At 40.4% G+C, this 15827-nt stretch overlaps 1 protein-coding gene across 1 annotated transcript in view; it reads right to left on the bottom strand.

Moving 5' to 3' along the window:
* Window positions 1-493: 493 nt before the first annotated feature.
* Window positions 494-15827, bottom strand: part of st18 (ST18 C2H2C-type zinc finger transcription factor) — a gene marked incomplete at both ends in the record, with an annotated part of 38647 nt that continues 23313 nt past the window's right edge. The window contains 19 exons of the mRNA XM_079214510.1: window positions 494-634; window positions 773-919; window positions 1024-1127; window positions 1220-1308; window positions 1450-1671; window positions 2994-3074; window positions 3370-3432; window positions 3676-3744; window positions 4038-4100; window positions 4619-4731; window positions 5638-5883; window positions 7852-8051; window positions 8267-8475; window positions 9029-9121; window positions 9219-9309; window positions 10177-10311; window positions 11015-11728; window positions 15364-15551; window positions 15744-15774. Of these exons, the coding sequence (XP_079070636.1) occupies window positions 494-634; window positions 773-919; window positions 1024-1127; window positions 1220-1308; window positions 1450-1671; window positions 2994-3074; window positions 3370-3432; window positions 3676-3744; window positions 4038-4100; window positions 4619-4731; window positions 5638-5883; window positions 7852-8051; window positions 8267-8475; window positions 9029-9121; window positions 9219-9309; window positions 10177-10311; window positions 11015-11728; window positions 15364-15551; window positions 15744-15774 (2999 nt within the window). The remainder of the gene's footprint in view (window positions 635-772; window positions 920-1023; window positions 1128-1219; window positions 1309-1449; window positions 1672-2993; window positions 3075-3369; window positions 3433-3675; window positions 3745-4037; window positions 4101-4618; window positions 4732-5637; window positions 5884-7851; window positions 8052-8266; window positions 8476-9028; window positions 9122-9218; window positions 9310-10176; window positions 10312-11014; window positions 11729-15363; window positions 15552-15743; window positions 15775-15827) is intronic.

Genomic DNA, 15827 nt, shown 5'->3' with positions numbered 1-15827 from the left:
ATAATCATAATAATAATATACGTTTTTCAACACTAGATGGCGAAAGCATGCCATGAAATTGGAATGTGCTTCTATGTAAATTTACAATGTGCAGAAAGTCAAACATATTTCTTAATTATTAAGCATTTACAATTCAAGGAATAAATAAAAATCAAGGAAATAAATACACTGATGAACAAATATAATAATAATAAATAGCGATAATATAAGAATGACATGAACAGATACAGATTTAAAATCAAGCAAACCATACAAAATAATTAAGTGCAAGAGGGGTACAAATTTCACCAGGATAAACATATCAAGTGAATGCAGAAACAGTAAAAGCATTACAAATCTGGCTGGTAATTCTTCTCAGTGCAGTGTATTTACCGGGAAACACATTTCCAAAAGCCTTGTCTTATACATGCAGCCAAGCCATCACTCTTCAGTAAAATAGAGCTATCTAGTGCCATTATCCCAAGTCAAAGAAGCCTCTTGGTAGCTCTGCAGCTTAAACATGGATGCCCTTAATAGCCTGTTTGATATTATCCAAGAGGGCCTTGCACTCTGGAGAGTATTCATGCTCCGAGTTGTTGTACATATCAGTTAATGTGTTCACATAGGCTTCAAAATTATGCTCACTGATGGGTCCCTGCAACAAAAACACGTTTGACTATTAGTGAAAACAGCACAGCAGAAAAATGACAATTCACAGAAAAATGATATTTCATCCAGGACAGGTTAGATAAAAATGAGTTGTGGTGGAGGCTGTGGTCAAGGCTTACTGTACCATTTGAGGCAGCTGAATGTCTGTTAGACTGTTAATGAGAGCTTGGCTAAGGCGGGCGAGCTCCTTCAGAAGGCTGTCGTTGTGCTGTTCGATCATCTTGTTCTCCTCCTCGATCGTCCTCAGGTTACATTCCATCGACGATATCTGCTTTCGGGTACAAAAACACAGCAAAAATGAAATAAATAAAAAGAAGTCGTCAAACTGAGTGTGCTTTTTTTTTTTTAAATCAACTCGTCAGAGTAGATATTTACCTGCGTTTGAAGTTGCATCATATCTGCTTCTATTTTCATGTTGGATTCATTCAGTTCCTTAATTTCATGATCCAAATGTTGAATATCTTCTTTGTTTTCAACACCTGAGTTGGAGAACATCATCTCATTTATCATGTTCGGTACTTTCTTATGCCAAGATACACGTAACTGCAAAATACACGTCATGGTGGCTTACCACTGCTGGTTTTCAGTTTGATGGTCATCATCTCTTCCTCCGAGGGCTTTTTCTTGATACTCTGTGCGTTCAGCGGGCATCCCGACAAGCTGTAATGAAGGACAGTTTTTTTAGGCAAGATAATGTCACAGAACTTCAGCATCAATAGAGATTGTGAAATGAGAGTTGAGAATGCAACATGTCGACCAGCAGTGTTGTTTAGAGATAAAATGGAGGACGGGCGACCTCACCTTCTGTGAGTGGCAAACACATTATTGGCATGTCCAAGGCCGTTGCAGCCAGGCAAGGGACAATGGGGCAGTTCCTGTTTATTGGCCTTCCAGGCAAAGGGCAGCCCATTGATGGACGACTCCTTCTGTCTTTTGGCAGCAAGTGGACAACTGCCCGCGCTGCGATGGGATGTGTATTTTCCTGATATATGGCCCTGTCCGTCACATCCCATTACTGGACACCTACCAGAGAAACCCATACATGTTGTAAACACCGCTGACTCACACAGAGGAAATGTAACTAACCTGCATTTAATAACATTTCTACACTGCAGAGAAAACAAAAGACATTTAGCTGCTCGAAAAAAAAAAAAGCACATCATTAAAATAAAATACAAAAAATCTCAGTTTCAACAACTAGACCGGAAGATTTGTTAACCATTACGTTGATTAATCCAGCCAAATGCTGATTAAAAATGAAGTCGCCGAAACTAAAAAATAATCGCATTAACTGCAAGTTACTAATCCACTAAAAACTTGAGTTGGAACAATCGCTCCGTTTGCGCTCGAAAAACAAAAGCACAAGTCACGCTGAATATCATTAAGAGTTTGTCAGTTGCATTTCCAGGCCTGTTTTTTTTCTTTTTTTCTGCAGGTCAGTAATGGAGTGACATGAATTACAGATAATTGTCATGTATCCCCTCATGCGAAAGAATGTAATTTGGAGGTGATGAACCCTTTCCTTTATTGATAAAGGTGAAAGGTCGCCTGAGATGATACAAATGGCACACATGCTGTAGAGTGCTGCTGCAAAAAGCCGGTTTCAGCATTTCGTTACTCAACAGCAGCAGCACTTAGAGGACAAAACAACACCGGTGCCATTACTTACATCTACTACAGGTAGGTAGCTCGATGCAAGGCATCAGGACAATGGAGGCATGCCATATGGCCCACTGTTTACAATAATCTAGGGACATTTGCTATCCTCCCCCTTTCTCTCCCTTTCGCTCTTAATGTGTATGAGATCTATTCCAGTCTAATTCCTAAGCTCATGCCCTTGCATTAGTAATTAAAAAGAAACAAATCTGTGTCCAGATGTATAAGTAAACAAGGGCTCATATATCTGATTTTGGATTTAAACTGCAAATCAATTACATTATTTTTTTTCCAATAACACTTTCACAGACAATGATTAAGCTGCAAATGAGTGCAATGCCATCGGAGTGGGCAATTTGACGTTTTCTTAATATACTACAATTATAAAGAAAGCACTCAGTGGAGAGTAATAAGCCAGATATTCCATTCAGAAAGAGGAAAAAATACAAAAGCCTGCAAAAAAAAAATCCCACAAAAACACGCTGCTAATCCTTCGAAAATAATTCACTAATGTTACGACAAGAGAAGTATTATTTTCTTTGTTTAACTTAATGGCCTCCAGGTATAATGCCCCGGGCACAAAAGCATGACGCATTTTCACAATGTTTTATTTTTTTTATTTTTCTTTAAACAAAAAAGAAAAAGAAAAAAATGACAGCATGGGGATGAGGGGAAAAAAAATCTCTTACTTAAGCTCTTGCTCATCTTTGTCATCCTTGTTTGGTGTGAGCTTCAAACCTCCCTTTCTGGCACGTGGACATCCTGACAAGCTAAAAATGATTGGCGACAGTATGGGTTAACATGGAGGAAATCTATTTAAGAGTAAAAAAATAAAAGCTAAGTAGTTACAGGCCGCTATGAGGTCTGAAATCTAAAAGTATAAATCTACACAAATAAATGTCTAAATCGCTGGAGAAGTCGGCAGCCAAAAAATATCAATAAAAACAAGAATTCGAAAAGTGCAGCATGTTTTGCGGCATAAAGTGAGACTTTCACCATCTGTCTGAATGTCATGCATCTGACAAATGTATTTCATGCTCAGTTGCGATGATTTTTCTCTGCTACCTTCTGTGCGAAGCATAGTTCCCAGTCACGTGTCCGGATCCATCACAACCAGGTGTTGGGCACCTGCAGGTGGAGAGACACAGAGACCAGGTGCTTTTTATAGCAAAAGACTGCTAATATGCAGAAAAGTAATATCAAAGCCAACACAGTTTTTGTGGAGTACATAGAAATCATGCTTAGTGTGGGAGCAGAAGGGGGGGGAAGTAAAGAAAGGGAAGGCGTTGACCCAAGCTGACCCAAAAAACAAGCTTCCTAGTTTAATGTGCAAAATCCTTTAGTAACAATAACAGTTTCCCAAACACATACTTTAGTTCCTGAGAGTTGGCTGCCATCAGTGATTTGAGTGTTTTGTCAGCCAGGGGACATCCAGACACACTAGAGAGGATAAAGAGCTAACAGTCACTTTAATGCACTCTTTGATCACAGCTGAATTAAATAATCTTAATACAATGTCTCAAAGCATTTTCATACAAAATCATTTGAAAACACAATTCCACCTCCTCTTGACAAAAAAGCTTTCTCACGTCAGCATGTTTTTTTTAAACAGTGGCATATAATTTGAATCCCTAACTCTGCAAAGCAAACGGTATCAACACAATGAAACAATCGGCACCGTTTCCCTCGTCTATATATCTGCCGCTAATGAGGACGTCATTATTTACGGTTACCTCCGATGTGATGCATAATTCCCCGTCACGTGGCCGCTGCCGTCACAGCCTGGGGTCGGACAGCTGCAGGAGAACACAAAGCATTAAGTACACAGATTACGTTGGTTCCCACAGCTACAGAACTCAATCTTTCTCTTACACTGAGAACCTTTTTCATTAAATAGAGGAAAGTTAGTACAGCGGGAAGTTTAGTAGAAGAATTAATATAATGTTGCTCAACATTAATGGTGTCTCTGAATGTCGCTGAACGGGGGAGTGATGTGCCGCAGAAAACTAGAGGATCCTACTTGTTTCTCGAGGTGTGATTCTCAAGAGGAGACCCAGCAGGGCATGCACTCTAACTACAAGAGTTGTAAGCTTATACGGGGATGTGCAGGGAGAAAAACTCACTTTCAAATAGATACATTTCTGCTCCACATGAACCTGCAGACACACCAGTTACAATGATGTGTAACTCAGTGCTCACTCGTATCAAACTGTACGGTGTGTCGTTAATACTGACCATCTGCCAAGCTAAAAGGGAAGCTCACGTTATGCACGGTCGGCCGAGCGCGGACGTTTCATTCTTTAACGGGACGCACCTCAGAAGCTCTTTCTTCGCGTCTCGCAATAGCAGCTTGGCGTTGGGGCTCATCATGCTGCCGTCGACTTGGTACTGTTGGTCCTCCAAGACGGAGATGTGATCGTAATCCTCCTGGTGAGACGGAGAAAGTCTGAAACGTTAAAACTGACCTGATCGGCAATGACCTAAAAGTGAATAATTAATGAAAAGCAGTGTATAATACTCTTAAAACAAAAGCCCTGGGGGTTATAGCGTGATTATGCTTAAGGATACTTATACTCTAGTAAACCATACATCCATTTAAAGTCATTCTTAATCCACATTTATGAGGTATGGCCATGACGTATGGATTTCCTTTTTTTCCCTTTTTTTCTACAGACAAGATTGTGCAGTCACCAGATGTTGGGTATGATTTCTAAAAGCAGGTCAACTGTGGTCATTATTATCATAACGACTACAAATGAGTGCCAATGGGAAATAAAGAAAAGAAAAGAAAAAAAAGGGAAAGCCCAGATTAAGATTCATTCATGTACTTGAATGCACCAATCTTCAGTGTAAAAATATATTATATGTTTTCTAGATTTGTTTTCTGACGGGAGAAGATGCTCCCTTGTCATAGAAATATGTCACAAAATGTAATATATGGGGAACACTTGGACTAAAGTTAACTACTTTTACTATTTCAGACTAAATTTGACAACTTTTAGGTCAACAAGGTAAATACATAAAAAGAAAAATCTATATTTCTTTAGTTGCTGTTGGAAAGAAGAGGGCCTTGAAAAAGCCTTCGACCTGTCCATGTTTGGAAATTAAATGTTAATAATAAACAGGGTTTAGGGTTAAAGGCATAGGAATTTCAGAGGAAACTTCTAGAAAATATTATTTTCACAGCTAAACTAATGAAAAATCTGAATTATTTCAACGTTTTAGAGCAATTTAGAGCCTCAGCATTTATAAACTGCTGTTTGTGAGACTATGAGCCTTATTCTCCCCTCTTTCTCCTTCACTGTTAGTCCATGAGGTTGTGTTTTTGCGTACCTCTGCGTCCTGTAACATGTGAGCTTTGCTGAAGTTGACGGGGATGGGCCCGTCCCAGCTGTCTCTCTCACACAGCGGCTGGTAGAAGGCGGGGCTGATGAGCACGCTCCCGCCTTTGGCCACAGCGGCCTCACAAAGTGACAGCGGGTCGTCCAAAGGTGTTTTTGTCGGGGCTTTCACATTGTCCTTGCACTTCTTCATGCTCAAGTCCAGGGTGCCATTTTCATCCACCTCTATGAGCGTGTCCTAAAGGGCAAGGGGAGATTTAACCCTCAGCATTTAATTGATTCATAACGGAAACAACATGTTGGAGAAGGGTGCAACAAACAAAGCATGCCTCACATATTATTGCAGAGCGTGCTACAGTAACGTATGAAAACAAATGAATCAGGGGTTAAAAATAGAACTTATTTTCTAATTACACTGAAAGGGAATGTAAATAAAACCGCACGACGTCTAATTAATATGACAGCAGCGATATGGTAAACTTGAACCCAACAACATTTCTCTTTAAACATGTGAAAAATGACTTGAAACGCAGAAAAACAAACATATTTAAATAATACATACAGTGGTTATCTCACACCAGACAAAGTACCAAACTAAGCCAGCGTTAATTCTGCTGAACACAAAAAAAATAATCACTGGTGTGTAGTTTTTCAGTGACAGCTGTGTCATCTGTTTTCTAGGACACACAACCATGATGGCAGCTGGGGGGGGGTTGCTGGTTTTAGGTCATCATTATTATAGCAAAAATTAAAAAGCTTAATGTGGCATAAGTTTCCCCGCTGACAGATGTGTTTGTCGTTTTTTTGTGCTGAAACGCAATAGCATGATGACTTATGGCTGTTTTTATGGAATTAAAAGTTTTACCTCATTAAATGCTGAAATCCGTTCCCATAAATGAAACCAATTATTCAACGCATATGTTTCATTAAACCTTATACATCATTATTTATTTTTCTTTGAAACAAAAGGGAGCTTTTCAAATTAATTAAAGGGGATGATTTGCATGGACATGGGATGTGGCTGTCCACTTACATTATCCAGTCATTTGATGATGTGTGCACCTCATCAAAATAACACCAGTGTAAAACTAAAGAATGCACAACTCTTTTTTATGATTTATAAGATTTAAATGTCGTTTTTAACAAAAAACTTAAACTCAGGTTTATTATTACTATTTATTTTATGTATTAAGTAATGATTGAATCATCTCACATTTTTAAATAAGTAAAAATCAGCTTGTATTCACACTTTAAAGGCCAGCTATGTGGTGCTTTTTGTGTGCGCGATATCTCAACACATAATATACATATGCAGATAAGTTAAAGCATCCGATGACATATAACACTCTAAATATGGCCCCCTTTTTTTTTCCAGCCTTGAAAGCTGTTCTTTATTTTGTACGTCTCTCCAAGACAACTAAGCTGTAAATGAGAACAGATGATTAACTTGCTAACACTGTTTTATTCATTCAGTGGGCTGGTACCTGGTACGGGGCCACATTCTCAGCTCAACAAGCTGGGAGACAAGGATCTGTGCTGTGTAGGTGTGGAAACCTTGAATCATCTACAGTGCAGCGTTGCACGTATGTAACCCACAGAATGCGATCAATATTAATCATGAAGTTTGGGAAAAAAGGCGAACACAATGGCGCGTTGGAGATTTAGCGACAGCAGAAGAGATTTTGGACCCGCGCACACGTCCAAGAAGAGTTTGGATTGTGTGCGAATTAAACTTTTCAGATGTTAACTCCTTGAGCTGATTGGCTTAATCCATAAAAATGCTTTTAAATGCTATCTGGTGTAGACACACAGCCTCTCCTGGATCATGTAACGAAGCAAAATATCCTCTGCCATCTGCAGCGGGCAAGATGCAGTTTTCAGACGACAGTTCAGGGTTTTTACATGCCAGCTGATGTCGAAACAAAATACAAAATACAGTACCACATGTTTTATTAAAAAAATCGACGAGTCGTTGTAATTGGTAAAGAAGGCTGATTGTATTTCTTCTTTTGATGTGATTACAGAAATATTCATTTGTGTACATTAAAGCTTTACGGAGAAGAAAACTCCTTGTGCCTCTGCCACCAGAGCGCCAAGATCCCTTTGCCAAATTCTGCCTTTTGATGTCTTCCCTTTTTATACACAAATCAGAGTTCCTTTAAAATGACCACATTAAATACCTTTCCAAGTGGTCTAATTTGATTACCTTTGTGGAGGTTGCCAAGGGCCGCCCGGCGACAGCCTCCATGTTCTTCCGGTAGCGAGTGGAGAGGTTAAGGATGGCGGCTGTCGCTGCTGCGGCCTGGAGGCCGTCTTCTTTTCTGAATTGACTCGGCGGGCTGTGCTGACCGGAGGTGGGCAAGCCGCCACCTGGAGCGCCGAGGAAGGCATGATACTGCTGAGGCGCTGAAAGACAAAGAATTAGCCAGTGTTATCGTTACAGAGACACCGGGCGTTGCTCCCTGAACTTGATAGCATGCCGGATGTCGATGTATAAACAATACATGTGATACTGTGATATACATATATAACAAAAAAAAATGTATTCGCCTTCCGTACCATGTCAGCTTCTTTTTTTTTTCTTCTTCTTCTTTCTCTCAAATAAAATACATGAAACTTACAATCAGGGAAATGTGGCATTTCCTGGTCCTGGTTGGTCCCCATCAGAGGCTGTTTGCCGAAGACCTGTGCATCAAAGCTGGCGTAATCAAAGCGGATTCGGCTGTACTTGTCCATGTCTTTTGTGAGGCTCGTTTTCAAGGCTGCTACTGGATGAGAGAGCCGGTAGTTCAACTGGTTCATCTCGAACTTCTTTATCAAGCCGATGGCTCTACCAGAAGACAAATTGGGGAAGGAGAGGAAAAAGACTTAATTTTATTGTGCAAACCTTGTGAAATAACAAGTGCCCAATAAGCTCATATTAAGCAGTTAAGTAAAGACGTTGTTTTAAACCATTCAGGGATGCCAATGCTTTTGTACACATAGTCTGGGATCTGATGTGTGTTGTAGATCCACAGCCAGGTTGCCAGACTAATTAATATAGTAGGAGTGGGCATCCTGCCCATGATATATCCACAGGGAACAAAGAGTTCTGCTCTTTTATCATCTCTAATAGAGAGGAACTCACAGGACCAGCAACCATTGCTTATGTCTGCTTGGAAAGCTCAAAATAGACCGTGTGTTCTGCTGGGATCAGTGAATAAAAATACCCCACACTCCCCTCAACAATAATAGTGTTTATCACTTTTTTGCATAACCTCAGTTCCGCTTTTTACGACTCCAGAGCTGAACATGCTTTCTGGACGCTTGTTGTAATTATTGTCCTGCACATTGATGGCAGTGAGAATCCCGTTGAGCGTTAGTTATCTGGCAGTGCGCTGTACCTCGGTGAGCGGTCAGGTGTTTGTCTGCATTTCAGGCTCTCGTCCTGAGGTTTGGAGACCTTCACCGCGGCGGCGATGGGGCAGCCTGAGAGACTGGCCGGGGGAGGAAATCAAACACATTAGCCTTATACTGTAACTCGTCTACGAACGTGGGTGCAGATCTCTAATGGCTTTTCCGCCATGGACGTACCTCCGGTGGGTGCTACGGTTGCTGTTGACATGGCCTCTTCCTGTGCATCCAGGTGTAGGGCACTTGAGGACGTTCTCATGCATGGCCAGGACTGAGCGGACGAGGACACAGAGGGGAGATAAGCTCAGAAAAGAGCCCCGAAATAATTCAACATGCAAGACCTAATCAAGCTGGAAGATTATAAGATGGTAAATACAAATATATACACACAGCATTTTGTAAATAAAACAAATACATTTTCTATTTAAAGCATGTTATGCAAGTGGTTGGTATATTAGTGCCTATAGAGTAAAGATCCTACAGAAACAGAAACAGGAGGGGGGGAAACAAAAGGCTTTGTGAGGAATGCTGCTGTAATGTGCCTGAAATGTAAATAGCTTAGTGCAAAGAGGAGCGTAAGAAGACAGCCGATTATATTCTTCAAAACAAACGCGTCGTTAAAGGTCCGCTCTGTATCCTTAGAAACTTCTTTTCTGTACATATTCTCCAATTAGTTTGTTGGAGTTGTCTATTTATTTTTGAATGCTGCGTTAGCTAGCCCTTTGATTTCCAAATACTGCCTCCAGACTAAGAGCATGCGCTTTTTTGAAAAAAGTTAATTACTTTTTCTGTTCCTTTTGTAACATTACTGTTTAATGTTGAATGTTTGTTGAGTTATATTGAAATGACTTGACAATCGGCAATGTGAGGGGTAAAAAAAAAAAAAATTCAATATTCACACATTACAGCACATTAAGAGAAAGAGAGACGGAGAAGAAATCCTTAATCCTAAATTTATTTGAAAAGTTTAATGCACATCTTTTGAATTGAACTAAATGTATAAGCAGGTCTTTCTTGTCTTTTGGGTTCGTGCTAAGAGGATTTCAATTACTGTGACTGATTATAAATCCTACAACTGGCAGTTTTTATAAGTATAAATCATCCACTATGTAAAAACAGAAGGGCTTGTGGGACTTACTCTCTGGAGGAACTCTGACTTTGTGAGGACACCCGGACAAACTCCTGTGGTGCGGGTACAGGCCGGTCACATGACCAGTGCCATCGCAGCCAGGAGTCGGACACTTGATGTCCTTTTTATCTGTGCGTGGAGAATCTGCGGACACAGTAAAACAAGATTTGAGATAAATAACCACTGTACTGCTGCTTTAACATAGCAAATCCAAGAAAGAAATGTAGAAAAAAGTTAAATAGACACTTAATGCACTTTCCTGTGCGTATATTGTACATAGGTCAACAGATTGAAATATCATGCAAAGCTAGACACTTTTTTTCCACAAAATGCATCTATTAATCTGCCATTTTAGTTAAGGCTGCAGTTCAACATTCACTTCTTAATGCCCATCCATCGAAAGATTACATCTCGGATTACACATTTAGCTGCAGTGATTTGAAGAATCAGAGGGAAACATGAGAGGTACTTTAGGAGGATTTAAGACTTATGGTCATGGTTAAATATCCAGTTGATTCCTATCAAAATCCAATATTCTGAGTAGTAGCAATTCCATCAGGAATTTGTATTCTTCTTTATTTTAGTCTGTTTATTTATTACTTCTCTTGTTGCCAAAATGTTTTAATACTTAAGAGGATTTCCTCTCTCTGATTTCCCCCCCCGCCTCCCATGCGTTTGCTTCTTTTATTCCTTTTAATATTTGTTTTTTTGAGCGCCCAATCATCCGAATCACAAGTGGTCTGTCTGATGAAGGTACGTTTGTGAAAACTGACCGTTCCCATAAGGATCACTTTGTGATTGTCTTTAGATAATCTTACATCGCAGGTCTTTCCCTCCATATTGTTACCTTTCCCTCCATGATAGTTGAGTCTGCTGTCCATGTCCATCATCCTATGGTGCCTCCTCTCGTTGGTCATCTGCTCCATGAGGAACCGGTCCATCTCCCTGTAGGCGTGGTGCAGGACCTGCCTCTGCTCCGTCTGCAGAGCTATGGCCTGCTCCAACAGGCTGAAGTTCACCCTCCCTCGGCCCATTTCCATGCCTCTTTCGTGGAGGCCCAGAGCCCAGCCGTCCAGCTGAGGCGGCCTCTCCACCTCCACCTCTCCCTCGCTGTCCTCCTCGGCGGGGAGCGGCCTGTATCTCAGAGCCTCGGCCTGAAGAATACTCGCCCTACCCATCGGACCACCCAATTCTAAGTGAGGCTCCTCCTTCACGTGGCCGTTCCTGCCCGAGAGGTCTTCGGAGGCTCTGGAGGGGCTGCAGTGGGAGCCGTTCATGTTGGCAGACAGAGACAGAGGCTCCCACTCGGCCTCCCTCGGGTCTTCGTATGGACTCCGTGGCGATGACGTGCCGCTCATCCTGTCTTGACTTTGGTCTTCTCTTTCATTGTTAAGCAGCTCCTCGTCATCCTCATCCATCAGAGGCTCGGATGCGTCCGGCTCGCACTGCGGAGAGCCATCGGATGTGATTTCTGACCATCCGAGAGAACCGCTGGACTTTGCCGCCGCGTCGTGGCAGCCATTCTTGTAGGCAACTCTGTTGATTGCACTTAAGTTCCCATCTAAAACAACAAGAACATTCTTTGTTATTGGATGTGTTTTCAAGACCCTTCAGACCAAACATGTTCTTTTGTGACCCCCCTCGATCACACACATGATAAGAATTGTACATCAACGATAATCTTCTCTAAATCCATTTGAAGGTTTTTAGATTCTGTGACTTTTCTACAATTATTATCTTGAGAAAAACATGTTTTTTTTATAATCTCGAGGATTTAGAAGAACACATGTTGCAATAGAAAGGATAATTATAAGGTTAAAAGATTTTCCAAGCAATTCCTCAAGTATATTTTAGAAGACATATATGACCCTTCTGTCTGCTAGTGGAACATGAAACCTGGAGGCGAGGAACACAATTGTTTTCTTGCGTCTCCAATTGGAGCACCAACCCAATATAGATTTAGAACAAGATTATGGAGGGATTTACTGTGCGGTGGACAGTGAACATCAGTTTTTTTTCATTAAGTATGTGTAGTTTTAAGTGCAAACCAAGCAGCAACATGTTGTCATCGGCACATAAAACACATAATTGTTGCTTCTGGAGATGTGAACAAGAAAAGTGAAGCGGATTCCTGAAAACACAGATGGAGGAAACTACAAACATGAAGATAAAAGAGAGACATCTCTGTTCGCCGCTGCTGTCTGTGCGGCAGGATTTGGTTCAGGAGAAGCCAACCATACATCTGAAAACCTGACAATGATTTTGGTTACTACAAAAAACGATTAAGGACCCAACAGCTAACAGTGCATTACTTAGTGAACATGATCCAAAATTTCTCAAAGATACAAGTGATTAAATAACTAAATTTTATAGAAAGGTGTATCGCTAAGTCAACTGAAGTTTCTTCAGAAAATAGCTTGTGACGCTTGAAAAAACTGCTTCAAAATGAAATGAAAATAAGAAATGTGGAGGTATTACAAGTAAAGTTAAGTTATCTGTCCGTGTGCAAAAAAACGAATGCTTTTTAATTTTTATAGATGTTTTAAACTCTGATTTTAAGACCGTAAATAGTTATGTAGATCTTGTTCTGTTAAATGTAGCACATGGTTAAAAAAAAACATATTAACATTCCATAATAGACCATTAAATGCATAATGCTGTCGGAAATAATTCGCAGATAATTTAATTAAAATTAGAGCGTTTTTCTAATAACATCAAGTATTTGTTTTTGGAAGAGGACTTTTAAAAATCCTTCTGGGTGTGATAATAAGATACCACATATGTGATACATGTAGCAGCATTATTGCAGATTAATGAAATATACATGCGTTTCTTCCTAAATTTCACACTAATTAGTCATTTCATATAATCTCTTTTTCTCTAGTTTATTTTGCTGAGTGCTCTCAATTAATTTGCCTTTGACCTTTTGCCGTATATCTTCCAGCATAAATCCCAAAATTCCACAAGATTGTGAAACTGAAAGCCTGATCTGTGGGACAGACAAAGAGGGTTAGGGTTATCCTAAGTGCATCTGAAACAACACTTTATTAACATCGCTGATTATATTAAGTCATGGTCAGTGATTAACAATGGAAAGCTATCATCTGGATTGATTCAACAAAATCTCTCTTGATCCCCCCCAAAAGCATTGAAACTTATGCTCGATTAAGGCTCTTTGGGCTGTGAGGGTTTTTACTTTCAGAGCTGGACTGTGGACCCAGATCCTCTTAAGTGGCCAGACACCAGATATTTAAAGGTTGAGAAGATGGATAGATTGATGGATTTTGAGAATCAGATCACACATCAATGTTAAGGATGATATAGACACATCATTATTATTATTAGTGGGCGCAGCACGATAACTTAATCCTCGCCAAAAGAGCTTTTACAAAATATGTGGCACTAATAATGAAAAAGACAAACTAGTGTTTTGTAAATGTATGTATGCATCTATAAATGCAGTGGACGTAGATGATTCGATGCATTTTGTGACATTGGTTTCCGGCAGTGAAAGAATATATAAAAAGAGGTGTTTAAAGGCAAACCCTGTTGAATGAAAAATTAAAGCCAGTTACACGTATTTACATTTATGAGTCGAGCAACAAGGGTTTTGTTTTTCATCCAGATGGACTCGGCGGCCTGACACAGCCGCGTACACTAGCACACAGGCCTTTACACACACACACACACACACACACACACACACACACACACACACACACACACACACACACACACACACATGCACATACTAGCGCAGAGACACAGAAGTGCGGTAAAAAAAGGAAAGGGATGGAGGAAAAAAACTTGGATCCCTCCGGTGGTTTGTGTGTTGGAACAGGTGAACAGTTTGTACTCCAGAATAGCCATTACCAGCACTCTGCAGCAGGGCTGCAGTTGGCTGGAGTTGAACGCAGTGTGGCTCGACCAAATGAGAGGCTTATTTTTCTCCCTTTTTGTTAAAATGCAGATATAACCAGCTTCCCACAGCAAAAAAACAAAACAAATCTTCCTGCCTCCTATCCAATTTTTGTTTTTTTTTCCGCAGAAAATAGCCCCCAAATCTGACAATAACAGCAAAATATGTTTTGAATTTGTTTACCAATACACATGTTCATTTGACACTTTTCTTGTTTGTTCTGGCAGCATTTAGTTTTAATGCTGGTCCACTGAATATCAAGTTGAAATAAGGAAAATATACAGCTGTCAATCAACTCTGGAGGATGAAAAGAAAACGTAGAATCCACAACAAAAGGAAAAACTGATGATGCACAGTGAATTACTTAGATAATTGTAATGTAATATGAACCCAGGAAACAAATACATTCCATTTCCAATGAATCCACACAATTCAGTGAGCTACTCTCTCCTGGTCCATTTAACTACACACATGTGTACTATAATGAGCTGTAGACATTATGCCTAATTATGTATTAGACTGTGTTAGAGGGCCTAACAAAAGCTTTTGAAAGGGACAATTACGTTTGTTGCTTAGTTACATCGTTAAAAATATACGAAATCAGTGCAGATTATAGTGGGCGAGAATGCACATGTACACCACAAACATTGTTGCCAAAATGCACAAAATTCGATTCATTAGGAAAAAAGAAAACATTTTCGCTCACTAAAAAGGAGAGTGGCATAAGTGAAAGCAAACAATTTGTAACTGTTTTCGTGAAATGTATTTTTTTTTTGGAGGGGGGGAGGGGGAGTAAAAATAAAAAACGGTTAAACATTAAAACATACACAAAGCAATGTTGACGCCTCATTTGTTTTTCACAATAGGCAACTTCAGCTCTAATTCAGTTTCAACGAACAGAGGAGGTTTAATTTAAATCAAAGTGAACTGGTGCACTCCCCCATTCAGCGCTTCATTCTATGGATTCAATGGGTTTTTGCACTGGCTTTAAAAAAAAAAAAAAAAAGGACAGATGAGGGGTCTGAAATCTGGCCTCATCAAAAGAGGGTAAAGCCACGCCAAAAATATCATGGCAGATCAGCTGTCAAAACTTCAATTTGTGGACGTGAGACACAACTAATGTGGACCCAGCAGTGTAGTCTTTCACTTCCACTGCACAATGACTGCGGCTGCTGGCTGATGGCAGAGGGAGGGAAATATGAATGCAACAGATGGGATTTTAAAATTCAGCGTCAATTGTTCATCAAAACAGACAAAACAACAGGACATCTGTTTACCTGCTGGAGTGTCAATGTTCCTCAGCTCTTCTTTGTCCTGTGGCGGTGCCAGGTCCTCGCTCTCCTCTTCACATGCCTCGCTGGGGCTGTAGTGGCGGGGCTTCATCAGCAGGGACTTTCTCTTGTTGACGGGGGCGCCCTGCACCCCTTCCTGAGCGCTCCTCTTCCTCGCCACGGACCCATATGGGCTGGAGGGGCAGAGGGGAACGGACAAAAAAAAAAAAAGGTACAGCAGGGTCAACAGAAAAACCCATTAAAATTGTTAGACTTTCTTTTATGAAGTTAAAACCCCTCTTTAATGAATCGCATGAACGATCCTGGAAGGACAAATATTTCCTTTTTGGCATGAAGATGAGAGAATTCCCGTCGTAAAGTTTTACCTGTGAGTCTCGGTGATGCAGTTGGCCGGCCCTGTGAAATAAAGGCCCAAAAAAAAAGAACAGATAAAACGTCATGTTTACATT

The sequence above is a fragment of the Taurulus bubalis genome (assembly GCF_910589615.1).
Source record: "Taurulus bubalis genome assembly, chromosome: 1".
NCBI lineage: Eukaryota > Metazoa > Chordata > Actinopteri > Perciformes > Cottidae > Taurulus > Taurulus bubalis.
Note: the sequence above shows the minus strand (reverse complement) of the source record. Positions and strands in the feature narration are given on the sequence as shown.